A 16,702-nucleotide genomic window follows, 5' to 3' on the forward strand; every position below is an offset into this window, starting at 1 on the left:
CAATAATGGGCACTAGGGGCGCCTGGGTGGCTCATTGGTTAAGCGTCTGCCTTCGGCTCAGGTCATGATCCCAGGGTCCTGGAATTGAGCCCCGCATAGGGCTCCCTGATCAGCGGGGAGTCTGCTTCTCCCTCTCTCTCTGCCGCTCCCCGGCTTGTGCTCTCTCTCTCTTTCTTTGTCAAATAAATAAATAGAATCTTAAAAAAAAAAAAAGAAAGAAAGAAATTTACTAGGCTAAACCATGGAAATCAGGAATGTTTGGTATTTTTATTTACATAGGTACTATGTAAATCCCCCGAATTCTTTGGGCTATTTTGATATTTTCTTTTAAACCTAAAAAGGGGAACCATGACGTGCCTCGTAGGCCTAGTGCTGGAAAAGTCCCTAAGGACAGTGTCAGTCGCTCTGAGCCTCTCCTGTGGGGTGACTGTTCTCTCTGCTTCTTCATCCCAGAGTCGTAACACTGTTGTGCAGATTATGAAAAACCTTGATTGCAGTGGAATTCGAGAATCCAGCAGAGAAAGAGGCTAGAGCTCTTCTCAGTCCAGTGCTTGGGACTTGCTGTTTCCTTGGCGTCTTAGGAAAATTAGGAGCTTGTTCCTAAAAGAGAGAAATTGAGTTGGTACAGATGACCCGCAGGATGATGCTGAAGCCGGATACTAGATTCTTTCCGATAACAAGATAAATCCTTGATAAATTGGTTCCCTTTTGTGGTCTTTAATGTAAACTCATTTTTATGTGGAACATCCAAGTAGAAAATGAATTTAGGAGCTTTGCCCTTGAGACTGCCAGAACCTTTCTTACTCCAAAGCCACTGATGTGGGCAACACCCTCCCTTAGTTCAGGAAGGGGAACCCGTGTCAGCCAGGAGTTGGACTAGCTGGTCCTTGACATCCCTTCCAAACCCTGACTGGCTGTGAAATCCTGAGTTGAAAAAGTTAAAATGGGGGTTAGTGGTTTTATGGTTTGGGGCAAGTAAGGAAGGCCTGTGAATCTACAGAAAGTTGCCCCTACCACTTTTAAGTTACTTTGTAGCCCCAAGTTTCCCGGCGGGGTTCCAGCAAAGGGCTCCTGCCCTGTCAAGAAGCAATTCTTTGCTCCCTCACACCTTCCCATCTGGAGGAAGACATTTTTTTAAAAAAAAGCTTTAAATCACAGAAGCCAAGGCGAAGCGGCCCATTTATAAAACAATGTACAATGAAAGCTCTTTCTTACTTTCAGCTGAAATAATAGCTGTCTCTTCACAGGCTAAGAAAAGCTGGCTCTAATCCTCCTTTGTCTATAGTAATTTTTTGATCAGCAAGACCAGGAACAGAAAAATAGAGCAAGTCCGCACAGACTTCCTGGTGACAGTATCAGTTCACCCTTCTGCCGTTTGACAATACATTCAAATTCCAACAGAAAAAATAAAATCAAAACCCCAGTGGATCTAATTTAGTAAAAGCCGAAGAACAAAGAACGCAGGTTATTTAAAATTTCCTGGCCTGTGGCTGGCAAAAGAAGTGAGATCATTAATGCACTAGTATTGTGTCTACTCAGTTTTGGGGAGGTTTGGGTTTTTTGTTTTTTTTTTTAAGATAATACTGTTGATCTCTCCTACATTAAAATAGCTGTCTATTGCATAAAATCTGAAAGATAAAGAAAAGTACTTAAAAGTAACATCGATCAAGTGTTTCTTATTACTATACTGTGAACAAGAGTCACCCATCTTTTTTATCATATAATTTTGGCATATATGATTTGGGTAGTTTTTCTATAAAATGTATGTATATTTGGCTTTCAAATATGCATTATTTACACATACACTTATATATAGATATAGATATAATTTATGTATATAATAAGTAACATATTTTTGAAAGCAGAATTGGTACCCTATAAATGTCTATCAGGTGGGGAGGAAAACAGGTTACAAAACTTCATCCTGAACACTGCTCTGTGTTGTTAAATGTTCTTTTAAAGCACAATATGTGTTTTCTCTCATGGCCATATTAGAATTTTGCCAGGAATTGTGAGTTGGACATTTGGGTTATTTCAGTTCCCTATTCTAAGTAACCAGACACTGAGAAAGCAGCTTCCATAGGAATTTGTGAACGTGGACTGTATGGTGAGGGTAGGCATGAAGGAGTGAGTTGCTGCAACATGGGGCTGGGCGCACTTGGAAGTCATCCCCGCCGGTGCCCCGTGGGCCGACCCCACAACTGAGTGTGATAAAGGGGTTTGCTCCCCACACCTCCTCAGCGCTTGGTGGTAAATCTCAGGCGAGGTTTCTCAGAGTGCTTCTGCCACTTGCCCATCTGTTTGTTCTGCCCTCCCCCTCTCTGCTTAGCCGGTGTGGAGGTGGGTGAGAGAGCGTGGGTGAGAGGAAGGACCTGACAGGAGCAGGGGTGGCCTCTGAAGGGCACGGGAGTCAATGTGAAGACAGGATGACTGAGGTGCACTCTGCTTGAGGCATGCCCACTTGCGGGTGAGGTCAGCACTTGGAAGCCTGGCTCTGTCCCTTTGCTGTATCCTACCAGGGACCGCATTATGTTAGAGGGCCTGGCCTGCTACAAGGGACCCTTTGAGGGGACGTGAATGTACCTCAGACATCTGTGAGCTCTTTATCCAGAAGGGAAAAGTGTGTGTCCAGAGCTTCATCAGAGTCTACACTGGGTCTATAGCTGAAAAAGAGTTTAAGACACACTGTCACAGAGTCGTATCTCCAACAAGAGTTCTCAGGAAGTTTGTTCAGTTGTACCTCTGCCACAAGGCAGGAGGGACGGTGGCCACCACTGCCACAAGAATGACATGGCCCCACTAGCCTGTCAGCGGCCCCCTGGCTTCCTGTGGTTCCGGGTTATCTTCCTTCTTTCTCATCAAGTCCTTGAGGAAAGACACTGTTGGGAGGCAGGAAGCTGTTTGGACCAGGCAGCTTGTCCCACCACCTGTGGTGTCCATTGTTTAAGGTACAGCCTGGCTTCAGGGCCATGGATGTTATTACTGTGGGCTCACTTCCTTGTTACATGAAGAAGCTATCGTGTCTGTCACTGGCCTCACAGACCCCCAGGGGCATCTGTAATCCACGCTTGCTAGTGGAAGGAGAGGGCCACCCTAGCAGTGATGGTAAGGGTGTCTGTCATCTCTGGGGAACCCAGAGTGATGGTAAATGTTTTCTCATAATATTGTGAAACTGTGCACCTCCTGTGCTAGCATCCTTGATTAGTATTTATTTAGATGCCAACTATAAAGAAAACATGGTTTCTTCTCCTGGGAGGTCAATGGCCTTATGTGGGAGCCAGGCCAAAAGACACATGAATAATGGTTTTGAGATGATTCTACAAGAGACTAGTTGGGGTCCATTGGAATTGATTCAGTAAGTCTTGGACAGAAGGAAGCTTTATCAGTTGGGTATGGACACAACATGGCAGAAGAAAAAGGGGAGGCAAAAAGCAGCTTGGGCCAGTGTCATGTGTAAGTTGTCAGCAGGCTATAGGAAGTGGTTCACATAGCTTAACAAGGACTGCATTTCAGCTGATCACGTGAGCCTGTGTGGATGGTGGAGCGTGGCCCAGGCACCTTTCCCGAGGGCTCTCGTGTTCCAGGTCTCACCACTGGCTGTTCACAACAGTTCCTGGGAGATGACAGAGTACCTGTAATGGTGCATCTCCGATGACAGACTAGAGTCTCTGTGGCTCCCATGGCTCGACTAAATTGAGTGGATGAGTCGGGGTGTCCCAGCTCCGATAACTGGCGTTAGGATTTGTAAAGCTCCGAGCAGTGATGATTATGTTAGCTCATCCCAGGGTTTGCAGAGTGGGAGACTTTCAACCCTAGACTTCTCTTTCCACAGAAACGGCAGCAGAAAGAAGCCCTCCTTCTCTTCTTCAACAGAACAGCTGAAGCTAAAATCCCATCTGTCATGTAAGTGGCCACCAAGTGTCGCCTTCTCTCTCCCACACTCTGTCTCTCTCTCATCTTGAAAAAGAAACACCTATTACCTTAACCTCCCAGAATGGTTTTACTGCTGTGCAAGAAATGATCAGAGCCTAGAATTATAGCTGCCTTTCAATACAAAGTTCAGGGCAGCGTAACCTCATCACCCGCAGGGCATAAGCGGGCCTGTCACAGGAGCACTGCCGGTCGAGTTTGGGGTCCTCGACAGCTCCTGTCTTAACCAAGCTGGAGCTGCTGCCACTTACAAGGAGGGTGGGGTTGACCAAACACTAAAGTGAGCTTTTCCCCGTAGTAGGAAACTGTGGTCATTTGCCTGTAGACACAAGTGAGGGGTTTCATGGAAGACCAAGAAGGCTGCCTTATGGGGATTCTCTGGTATTCTCCAAAGACATGAAGTCTCAGCCATTATTTACCTGCATAAAAAGGCAACTGTCAAAGTTTGTTCAAAAAATATGGGCAAGGGGCCATTGTCACACTTAAGTTTTCCTTCCGCCTTCTATACTAAGGCTGAAGTCATAATTCCTATTCTTAAATGTATTCACTGACTTGAAAAATTGTCTGCCTTTCTTAAAGAAAGGAAAAACCCACTCATGTTCAAATATTCACTGTGGTAGAAACTTGAGGCAATTCTCATGACGTGCATTTGCCTGATTTTTTATTGTTTAACATTCATGTGAGACTCTGGCAGGATAATGGTCCAAGTGATTTAATTACAATGAAAATGAATTTAGCGTGGGTTGAGCGGTGCCAGCTTGGCTGTGGGGACCAAGATCTGTGGATAAATTGAGACACACGCAGCCTACCCCACCCTCTCACTAAGCCTCCAGATCCCCCAGCCTCTCTGGCCTCTCCCTCTGCACCCCTAAATGCAGCAAGAGAGTGCATTCACCACATGATTCAAATCTAAGATCCCCTCTCCAAAAAGACTGCTGAATGTTGGCCAGCTCTCCTTCACCCTCGGGGCGCTGCCCTTTTCATTTATGAGACTGTTAGGAGACTAATGAATTCCAGCTGTGGTTTTACAACCTGGAAACTTCTCTCTCAAACTCATCAGAATTGCCCCTACCAACCCATTTCTCACGAGCTGCTGAATAACAGATGGCAAGGGTGTGATTCTTTTCCCTCACTCTCTCCGCTCGTGACCTACAAAATTCAGGGCCTACTGAGTGCTGGGCCCAGAACCACCCATTTCTCTGAGAAATGTTAAATCTGGCCATTCCGCCACCTCGTAAATAAACTTTGGTACTACCTTGTTTTAGTGTGTTTAGGCTGCTGTAACAAAAATACAGTAGATTGGGTGGCTTGAACAACAGGAATTTTTTTTCTCACGCTTCTAGAGGCTGAGAAGTCCAAGATCGAGGCAACAGCAGATGTAATGTCTGGTGAGGGCCCTCTTCCTGGCTTGTAGATGGCTGTCTTCTCCCTGGGTCCTCCCGTGACAGAAGGGGGGGGTCTCTGATAAGGACATTGATTTCATTCATGAGGGCTCTGCCTGTGTGACCTTATCCCTTCCCAAAGGTCTCATCTCACAATAACCTCACCTTGGGGGTTACTGTTTGAACAGGATTTGGCGGGTGTGGGGGGGGCGTCGGGGTGCAAACATTCCATCTATAACATACCTTACACATACTTTTTCAAAATTCTGTGATAAATTGTATAGTGCTTTCTAATTTCCAACCAGTTTTGACATCTGCTAACTCATTTCACACTTACAGCCTCTTTGTGAGATCAGTCAAGTAAGTCAAACTGGCCCCATTTTTAAAATGCAGAGACAGAGTAAATCTCATGTCTGTCTCTGGGTCTCAGAGTCACACGACTAGTAAGTGGAAATTAGATTATAAATCTTAAAACCCCAATTTCCTCTGCCAATTGTTTTTCTTCCCCTTTTTGCTGTTGTTTGTTTGTTTTCATTTTAATGGGCATCTTTTGATATAAAAGCCAACGGTATTGTGGTAGGCAGATATTTCCAGCCTGGTAACTTACGGACTTGGGAAGGATAGAAATAAAAAACCACATCTGAGATGTAGAGGCGAGAGAGGAACGAGGAAAACTGGGACCTGTAGTTGTTAATGAGCTGTCCAACTTGATTTTACGGCCTTGTGACTTTTTGATGTTGTAGCAATAAACTTTCTTGCTTATATCATGGCAAATTTTATGTCTCTCAAACTAATTAGATTCTATTAGTACCTGCTCTTCACAAATTGAACTCAAATCCATTCCCTGGTTGGCCATAGTGTTGCTTGAAAATAATTCTTAGGTGCTTAGAGGACAGGTCACCACCTGCCTGACAGGAAACCTTTGAGATTTGTCCTTCTCCAAGGAGGGCAGTGTTTGTTCTATGCCCAGACACACCCGTGTGTGAGGATGGCCTCAGGCCGAGTGAGTCCTTTTCGTCAAATGCAGTGACTATATCCTGGACCTACTGTTTGTGGCCAAGGAGGCTTACCTTCCTGTTGCCCATGTGGGAACAGTGACGTGCCCTGGGATTGTGAACCCCCTGCAGGGCATTAATCCCAGGGAAGCCATAAGAGTCTGCTGACTGGGTGACCCCTACCCCCACCCCCAATAGCTCCCAGTGTAGCTGCCTTCCTTCGGGGCCACAGCTAAAGAGGGGGTAGGAAGTCAAGAAAAAACAGTGATGGAGGAGAGAAGTAAATCAAGGGGAGAAAAGAGCAAGCAAACAAGGTTCTTCACTCCATCTTCCTTTGCCTCAGAAAAAAATTCCCTTCCCACTGACTTAGCTGTTGGCCCTGTAGCTTGCCCCCTGCTGTGTGAGGGAGCTGGGGAACTTTCCCTGACCGTCTCTTCAGTACTATTAAGTTTCAATATCACACTTCCAGAAATTTGATTACTGTCAAGAATCCTGTAATCCCCCGCCTAGGCATTTTCAGATCTTAGACGACATTTCAATTTGTACTGAAAACACATTACAATGATAGTAGCAGCAAAAGTGAAAACTGTTAATTATCTTCTGTGATCCCAGATAGTAAGAAAGTTTCAGTAGCATATTAGACACATAAAACGTAATGATACTTTGTGTATGGAGCATGACTTAAAAGCATAGAAGAACTCTTTCTGCACATGGCAGAAGGTGGCTTCCCCACAGCTTCCAATTTTGCTTCTTCTACTTAGGTGACCTGGCCTGAGGGGTAGGGCAAGAGGTCAGCTCTCAGAGAAAGGGAGGGAAAGGGCAGGGGAGGGCAGCTACCTCGAAGATGTCTGCTAAAGATGCAGTGGAGTAATTTCAACTGGATAAGTATATGTTGAATTTATTGTGCTCTCCTTGTCAAATGCAGTGAATATATCCTGGACCTCCTGGAAAGTGGAAGAGAGAAGTTTCTAGTATTCGCACACCATAAGGTAGTCCTGAGTGCAATTACAAGAGAGCTTGAGAAAAAGGTAAGCTCGCTTCAAAATTCAACACAGGGTGCTCCTTTCATGTGTTGGCTGCTGAGTGGTTCTGAGCAGGTTGAGGGTAGATCTGAACCAAAGAAGTGAGATGATGTTTCCAGAAACATTGCTGAAGACTTTCTGAAGCATCCTTCTTGCTTGTAGAACCACAGTGGGGTCAAAATACTTCCCAGCAGTGTCCTTTAACTTCTTCCCTGCTCCCTGCAGCTACCCCTGGAGCCTTGCTTTGAGAACAAGGATCCACTGTGAACAGTGGATCTTTCATGACTCTGTGTAAATAATTACAAGATTGTCAAGAAAGGAGGTAGCAGAAATTCTCTTGTGTGGAAACAAGTATTTATATGAATATCCTCTTCCTTTTGTTCTTCCTTATTACCGTCAAAGTGACTTTATTAATCGTACATGGCAACATGCAGACTTCAGTAGAGTGTGTGGCCCTTATTACATTGAATGAAAAATACCCAGAAAGATTTCCAAGGATGTTCATTAAAACTAAACACATCAAATTAAGAAACAAAACTTACAAAGTTGTAACATTTCACATGGAAGTGCTGCCCAATCTTCACCAGCTTCTGCATATAGAATTAAATCAGAACAGCTAAACACATTGTATTTTCACCTCCCTTTTCATTTTTGGTTAAATTTAGGACCATAAATTGCTTTTTGACTTCCTTCATCTTAATTACATTTTACGTAATGTTTCTTTTCTTTTTTTAAGAGAGTGTGTGCACGCACGCGCGTGTGCAGTAGGGGACGGGCAGAGGGAGAGAGAGAATCTGAGCGCGGAGCCCAAGGCAGGGCTCGATCCCATGACCCTGAGGTCATGACCCAAGCCAAAATCAAGCACTGGTAGCTCAACCGGCTGAGCCACCCAGGCGCCCTTGTAATGTTTCAAACATGGAGAGGAGTACAGAGAAACATAAAGCAGCCACGTGTGTGTCCGCCACCTGGATTTAATAAATTAAGTGTTTTGTTATATTTATTTCAAAGTGTGTATTTTAAGTAATAACATACTTAGGCCCCTCAGCAGCCCTCTAATTCATTCTCTGTCCTCCTCCCTGGATGTAAGCACTGTCCCCAATCCTTCCCTCCATGTTGTCATACTTTACTCCAAAGTATATATAGTCTCCTCTGTATGTATTTTTTAACATACATAAATGGCAGCATAATGTGAGTATCCTGAAATTTGCCTTTTCGCTCAATGTTATTTTTTGAAATTTTTCCATGTAGTATTATAGCTATAGCTCATTCACCATAAATGCAGAATAGTGTCTCGTTGGGCGACTGTAGCACAGTTTATCCATTCTCCTGGTGAGGGGCATGGAATTTTATTTACAGTTTTTGCTATTATATGAATACTTTGATATACATGTGTGTACATGCACACACGTACATGCATGTGTATGTACGTGTGGGCATGTCCATGCATGATCTTGTATAACCATTGGATAGGCTCGTCTTCAACTCTACTAGGTATTGTCACATTTCTCCCCAAGGTGGTAATTCACATTTATAATTGCACCAACAGCATTTAGAAATTCCTACTGTTCTGAGTGCTCACTAACACTTCCTATTATCAGACTTTTTACTTTTGCCACTCCATTGAAATGAAATCTCGGCTCTTTCTTATGTTAATTTGCATTTCCCTGACTACCACTAACAGTTGTATCCTTTTATGTGTTTATTGGTGATTTCAGGCTCTCTTTTGTAAATACTCTGCCTGTTTTCCTGTTAGATGGTTTGTCTTTCTCTTACTGATTTGGAAATATTCTTTATAAATTCTGGATATTTATCAGATAACATTTTTTTCTTTTCATTTTGTTGAAATTTTATTGAGCAGAGTGTTTAATTTTTACTTTAGTTGTTATAACTGAAATACATTTCAAGTTTATTAGTTTTTCCTATATGGTTTTTAATTTTTATGAATGATTTAAGAAATCTTTCCCTACCTAAGGTCATAAAGATTTTCTCCAGTGATTTTTTTTTTTTCCTGAGAATTTTAGAGGTGGTTCATTAATCCACCTGGGCTTGAATTTTGTATATGATGTGATGCAGGAAGCCAGCCAAAGGAATTAAAAGCTATGATCCCTGGATAGGAAAAATCAGAGCTGTCACTATATTCAAGCAACTCAAGACAGTTAATTGGAAAACTGTCAGAATGCGTAAGAGTTTAACAGGGTGCCTAGATTCCAAATAAATATACTAAAATAAATTGCTTTTTTTATGTACCAGCTATAACTAATTAGTAAATACAATGGAAAAAAGATCAAATTCGGAGCAACAAAAACGTATAAAGTACCTAATAGTAACCTCACCAAGAAGAGTGTAGAAACCAATGAAGAACTGGAGAGACTTGGGCCATGCTTCAGTGTAAACACTGTAAAAATACTGGTCCTTCCCACATGAATTCGTAGGCTTGACTCAATCCAAATAAAAATTCCAATTGGTTATTTTAAGGGAACCTTATATTATTATGCTAAAGGAGTTTCAAAAAATAAGCAGGAGAGATATCTAAGACAACTTTGAAAAAGAAGAACAATGTTGATAGACTTGTGCCTCCAGATATTAAAATCTGTTATAAAACTCAGCCATGCTAGTCCGAGAACTGGTGGTCAGATGGGTGGAATAGAATGGATAGCCCTCTTTAGTATTAATAACTCTTTAGTTGAATGGCCCTTTAGTATAAAAAGACAATGTATAATCAAGGAGTCATCAAAAATTAGGCTTAATTTATTCAACAAATAAAGTTTGGGTAATTGACTAAGTAATTGGGTAGAATACTTAAATGAAACTCAACTTCACTGTTTATTAAATTTCAGACAAATCAAAGCTCATTAAAACCATAAAGCATTAGAAGAAACTATAGATGAATATATAGCTGATCACTGGATGGGGAATGACTTTCTAAACATAAAAACAATGAGGGGTGCCTTGGTGGCTCAGACGGTTAAGTGTCTGCCTTTGGCTCAGGTCATGATCCCAGGGTTCTGGGATCGAGCCCCACATTGGGCTCCCTGCTGAGCAGAGAGCCTGCTTCTCCCTCTGCCTCTGACCCGCCCCCTTGCTTGTGCTCGCTCTCTCTGTCAAATAAATAAAATCTTTAAATAAATAAATAAATAAACAAACATAAAAACAATGAAAGAAACCACAAAGGAAAAAAATTGATTTAAATTACCTAAAACTATGGATCTGTTCTGTCACAAACACACAGTGGCTAGACCATGGGGGTTTTTTATACATTTGGTACCTTTTCACAGGGCAATTTGGCAGTAACTTAATGCACACTCAACTTTTTCCAAGCTTGTCTTCTAGGAATTTATCCTAAGGAAATAATGAGACCAAACAAAGATTTATATATAAGATTAGTGATATTATTATTTATAATATTGAATAATTAGAAACCTAAATGCTTGTCAGTAGGCATACTGTTAAATAGTAGTCTGTTTAACCATAAAACATAATAATGTAGATCCATGGTTCTTAACTTTGTGGAGATCACAGGACCCTTTAAGATACGAACCTAAGATATGAAAAAATGTGCAGTGCTTACTATTGATAATAGTTCAGTGAGCTGGACATGCTCATACATTACTTATTGGAAAGCAATTTGGTGATAATATCAGGATCCTTAAGTCTTTGCCTCTTGCCAAAGTATTTTGATTTTTAGTAGTATAGTCTAAGGAAATAACCAAATATGGGCAAAGAACCATGAACAGGTTTATTTGAACCCATCCTTCAAAATTTTTTTTATTCTAATAGTTTTATAGAGATCTAATTGCCGTGCAATAACCTGCACCTAGGTGTACAGTTTGGTAAGAATCAAGACAGTGAAGGGGTACCTGGGTGGCTCAGTTGGTTAAGCATCAACTCTTGATCTCAGCTCAGATCTTGATCTCAGGCTTGTGAGTTCAAGCCCATAGTGAATGTGTCAGTTGGCCCCAGGAGTTTCCTTGTGCTCTTTGTAATCCCTCCTGTTTTTCCCTGCCCTCCCATCTCCAGGCCACCACAGATCTGCCCTCTGTCCCTCTAAATTAATTTGCATTTTTAGGGCTTTATATAAATGTGGAATGATTCAATGTGTACTCTTTTTTAAATTTGATTTCTCTCAACATATTTTGAGACTCATCTGTTATTGCACATGTCATCTGTTCATTCCTTCTTTTTGCTGAGTAATATTCTGTTGTATGTGTATACCATGATTTTTATCCATTCACCTGTTGGTGGATGTTCGCCAACCCATCTTTTTTAGTGAAAATGAAGAATCCCCCAGGGGCGCCTGGGTGGCTCAGTCGGTTAAGCGTCCAACTCTTGGTTTCTGCTCAGATCATGATCTCAGGGTTGTTAGATGGAGCACCGAGTCAGGCTCTGTGCTCAGCAGGGAGTCTGCTTGAGATTCTCTCCCTCTGCCCCTCCCCCTACTCATATTCTCTCTGTCTCTCTCAAATAAATAAATCTTTATTTTTTTTTTAAAGATTCTATTTATTTATTTGACAGAGAGAGAGAGATGGAACACAAGTGGGGGAGAGGGAGAAGCAGGCCCCTGCCGAGCAGGGAGCCTGATGCGGGGCTCGATCCCAGGACCCCGGGATCATGACCTGAGCCGAAGGCAGACGCTCAACGACTGAGCCACCCAGGCGCCCCAATAAATAAATCTTTAAAAAACAAAAAGAATCTCCCAAATATGAAGAAATACACGAATGGATAAATTATACTATTGCCACATAACAAAATATTATACGGACATTAAAAATCATGTTTTAGAAAACTGTAATAATTTAGTTTATTTTCAATATAATGTTTATTGGAGAAAAGCAGGATATAAAACTTTGTGTTTAAAAGCTTATCATATACATTGAGAAGAGAGCGCCTGGCAAAAATAGATTGGTAATAGGAGCACCTGGGTGGCTCATTCAGTTAAGCGTCTGCCTTCGGCTCAGGTCATGATCCCAGGGTCCTGGGATTGAGCCCCACGTGCGGGGTCTCTGCTGAGCAGGGAGCCTGCTTCTCCCTCTCCCTTTGCCTGATGCTCCCCCTGCTTGTGTGCTCTCTCTCTTTCTGTCAAATGAATTAAATCTTTAAGAAAAAATAGATTGGGGGGCACCTGGGTGGCTCAGTTGTTACACATCTGCCATCGGGTCAGGTCATGATCCCAGGGTCCTGGGATCGAGCCCCACATCGGGCTCCCTGCTCGGCGGGAGGCCTGCTTCTCCCTCTCCCACTCCCCCTGCTTGTGTTCCCTCTCTGTCAAATAAATAAATAAAATCTTAAAAAAAAAGAAAAAAAAATAGATTGGTAGTAGTCCTGATATTTGTATTTCCTTTGTAATGTTTGTCTTTATCATTAGAAAAAAAAAAATGGAAAAATCCCCCCTAAAAGAAGATAAAATTCAACTGGACATGCAAGGAGCATGTGGCCCAGCAGCCAACTCCTGGGCATTCATCTCAGATTAGTGAAAACTTGTGTTTACATGGAAACTTGTATACAGATGTTCATGGCAGCTTGATTTGTAGTAGCCCAAACGAGCCAGCCCACATGTCCGTCCAGAGGTGAAGGGCCACACTGTGGTACGGCCACACCACGGAATATTACTCAGGAGTAAGAAAGGAAGGAGCTACCACCGCACACAGCGCCCTGGTTAGATCTCCAGGGAATGATGCCGAGTGGAAAAAAGCCCGTCCCAAAAGGTTGCCCACCATATGACTCCATTGATATAACATTCCTGAAGTGAAAGGCACCTGGGAATGGGGCAGGGAGCAGGAGGGAGGTGGGTGTGGTTGTAAAAGGGCCATAGAAGGATCCTTGTGGTGTTAGAACTGTTCAGTGTCTCTTTTTTTCTTTGTTTTTTTCTTTTTTTTTCTTAAGTAAGCTCTGTGCCCACATGGGGCTTGAACTCACAACCCCGAGATCGGGAGTCTCATGCTTTACCCACTGAGCCAGCCAGGTGCCCCATAACTGTTCAGTGTCTTGACTGTGAAGGCAGATATGTGAAAAGCCACAGGAGTGATACCATTGTGTAGGATACACACATACGAGTTTAAGTAAAACAGGACATCTGAGTAAGATCAGTACATCGTATCAAAGTCAATATCCTGGTGATGATACACTATAACAAAATATTACCCCTGGGAGAAGTGGGCCAGATGTGCGAGGAATCCCTGTGTTTTTGCTTAAACTAAAGGGAATCTACAATTCTCTCAACACAAATGTCAATTTGAAATCAAAAGACAAGCAGCTCCGAAAGCAGTGTCAAGTGAAGGCTCTATGCGCTGGCGGGTCTGAGCCAGCACGGCAGCGTGGCTGTGTCCTTGGGGCCGCGGCCGCCGAGCCCCGGGCCCCCGTGCAGCCCACCTTGCCTCCCCTCTTGTCCCCGCAGCACGTGCCACACATCCGCATCGACGGCTCCACCTCGTCGGCGGACCGGGAGGACCTCTGCCAGCAGTTCCATCTGTTCGAGAAGCACGCCGTGGCCGTGCTGTCCATCACCGCTGCCAACATGGGCCTCACCTTCTCCTCGGCTGACCTGGTGGTGTTTGCCGAGCTGTTCTGGAATCCAGGGGTAAGGGACACAGGAGACAGGAGCGAGGGTCAGTCTGGGCAGACAGGGTTGCCGGGAGCTGTCCCTAGCACCAGTTTTTGTTTTTTTTTTTTATGTTAGGTTAGTCACCATACAGTACATCATTAGTTTTTGATGTGGTGATCCACGATCCATTGTTTTCATATAACACCCAGTGCTCCATGCAGTACGTGCCCTCCTTAATACCCATCACCAGGCTAACCCCTCCCCTCTCCCCCCTCCCCTCTACAACCCTCAGTTTGTTTCTTAGAGTCCATAGTCTCTCACAGTTCATCTCTCCCTCCAGTTCCCCCCCTTCATTTTCCCTTCCTTCTCCTAATATCCTCCATGCTATTCCTTATGTTCCACAAATAAGTGAAACCATATGATAATTGACTTTCTCTGCTCGACTTATTTCACTTAGCATAATCGCCTCCAGTCCCTTCCATGTTGATGTAAAAGTTGGGTATTCATCCTTTCTGATGGCTGAGTAATATTCCATTGTATATATGGACCACATCTTTATCCATTCATCTGTTGAAGGGCATCTCAGCTCTTTCCACAGTTTGGCTATTGTGGACATTGCTGCTATGAACATTGGGGTGCATATGGCCCTTCTTTTCACTACATCTGTGTCTTTGGGGTAAATACCCAAGAGTGCAATTGCTGGGTCATAGGGTAGCTCTATTTTTAATTTTTTGAGGAACCTCCACACTGTTTTCCAAAGTGGCTGTACCAACTTGCATTCCCACCAACAGTGTAAGAGGGTTCCCCTTTCTCCACGACCTCTCCAACATTTGGTGTTTCTTGCCCTGTCAATTTTTGCCATTCTAACTGGTGTAGGGTAGTATCTCATTGTGGCTGGTATCCAAGATCTATAAAGAACTTCTCAAACTCAACACCCAAAAAACAAATAATCAAGTCAAAAAATGGGCAGAAGACATGAACAGACACTTCTCTGAAGAAGACATACAAATGGCTAACAGACACATGAAAAAATGTTCATCATCATTAGCCATCAGGGAAATTCAAATTAAAACCACATTGAGATACCACCTAGCACCAGTTTTGTCTTCTTCCATCCGTTTTTGTTAGGCCTCAGAAACATGTTTGTACTTCCCACGTGTCAGTCTTCAAAGAAGTGAAGGCTCGCACATCCGTCGGCTAGTTATTAGATCTTCACGACAGTCTCCTAAGTAGTAGGATTATCGACTCCACTTTCCCGAAGGGAATGTTGAAGTGTGGGAAGGCCAGGAGGAATCTTAGGAGTCCTCCCTCTGTGAGGAGATGGGGGCACAGATAGCTCCAGGCCCCAGCTGTCCCTGGAGGGGAGCGTGTGGCCCCAGCAGCCGCGGCCTAGGCCTCTGGCCTTCCAGTCTGTGCCCCTAGTATTGACCATTGCTGCGAGCTCTTTACCGATGCGGCCACAACAGGCGACCGCGGTGGGTGCCCCACTGGCCTCATCTCGTGAGCGGAGAGCTGTGACAGCAGATACGTGTCATTGGCCACACAGGGCACTGCTTCGTGATGGGTGGACTTCGAGGCTGAAGGCATAGATAATAGAAACAATGCTCTTGGGCTCTATTATTTATTATAGGGCTTACCACCATATTAAAGGATCACCTGGCCCCTGATCATATATGGCCTCTCCCTCGGTGGCGATATGTTTATTTAGAAGGTCACAGTTTCTCTCCCGGTGAGAAGCATGGCGGCGTGCCGGGCTTCCCTCGTCTGCCCTCAGCACAGCCTCCTAGCAGAGTCAGTGCTTGCTGTTTGTTCCTCCCGGCACCTAGTGCTGTGCCCACAACCGGCCAGCTGCAGAGTCTAGCTCCCCCAGAACTTGGCTTGGTTTGGTTTGGTTCTCTCTTGTGTTAGATGGCAGCTTGCTTGTCGTGGAGTGCAGTCCTTGGAGGAGAGAGGGTGTGGTGGGCTCAGGGGCAGGGGGCTGCGTGCTGTGGTGGACGGAGCCCCTTCAGGCCTCGGCCTGCATGCATCCTGATCCCCGGACCTCACAGGTGCTGCTTCAGGCTGAGGACCGGGTGCACCGAATCGGACAGTCGAGCTCCGTGAGCATCCACTACCTCGTGGCGAGAGGCACAGCTGACGACTACCTCTGGTATGGCTGGCCACGGGGCTTGAGCGAGGGTTGACGCCAGTGATGTGTTTCCTTCACTCCCTAAGCACTTCTGCTCTTGCTGATGTCTTCAGGGACCCATGCAGAAGACCCAGGTGTCATGCCCTCCCACTTCCACCATGAGCATGCCGGGCCTCCTTCACAGCATTCACTCACAGCTTGCTGGGTGCAGAGGACTAAGGGGCTGTGGCCTGAGACAAGGGAGGGGGGAGCTGATTGTGAGGAAGCGTAGGTGCAGGTTTGCTCGTAAGACACTCGGTCCCAGCCGTGAAGGCACTGCTGAGACACAGTGATGTCCCCCTCTGCCCCTTTATGGCATGTATCGGTACAGCAAGCCCGCCCTACAGTATTGCTGCTGACCTTTGGGAGAAAGTGGGCTCACTGTAGGCCATGTAGTGCTTCCTTAGCAGAGCTGGGGTAAAATGTTCAACCCCGGGGTTCATGTCTGGTACCTAAGCAAAAAAAATCTCCAAATGCTCCTTCTCAATCCCATTTACCCCTTCCTGATACTAAGTTTCTTGATTATCTGTTTCCACTACTCGTCTCTGTTTCCAGCCTTATGACTAAGGGGTCTTAACTTTGCCATGTGTGTCGGTTGTCCCTCCTCCCGCATCTTTGGATTTGTGGGTTTGTTCACTGCGCAGCTCATAACAGCACGAGGTTCAGAA

General features: G+C 44.4%; 1 protein-coding gene across 10 annotated transcripts in view; it reads left to right on the forward strand.

The window, feature by feature from the left end:
- The window catches only part of SMARCAL1 (SNF2 related chromatin remodeling annealing helicase 1), a 57,492-nt gene that overhangs the window by 37,439 nt on the left and 3,351 nt on the right, over window positions 1–16,702 (forward strand). For 9 of the 10 annotated variants that reach the window (XM_078071296.1, XM_036085331.2, XM_078071295.1 and 6 more), the window contains 4 exons: window positions 3,833–3,903; window positions 7,233–7,335; window positions 13,721–13,903; window positions 15,916–16,016. In XM_078071296.1, coding sequence (XP_077927422.1) covers window positions 3,833–3,903; window positions 7,233–7,335; window positions 13,721–13,903; window positions 15,916–16,016 — 458 coding nt within the window. Of the gene's footprint in view, window positions 1–3,832; window positions 3,904–7,232; window positions 7,336–13,720; window positions 13,904–15,915; window positions 16,130–16,702 lie in introns of all 10 variants that reach the window. The other variant, XR_013447364.1, reaches the window with a different exon arrangement.

This window comes from Halichoerus grypus, chromosome 4 (genome assembly GCF_964656455.1).
Source record: "Halichoerus grypus chromosome 4, mHalGry1.hap1.1, whole genome shotgun sequence".
In the NCBI taxonomy this organism is placed as follows: domain Eukaryota; kingdom Metazoa; phylum Chordata; class Mammalia; order Carnivora; family Phocidae; genus Halichoerus; species Halichoerus grypus.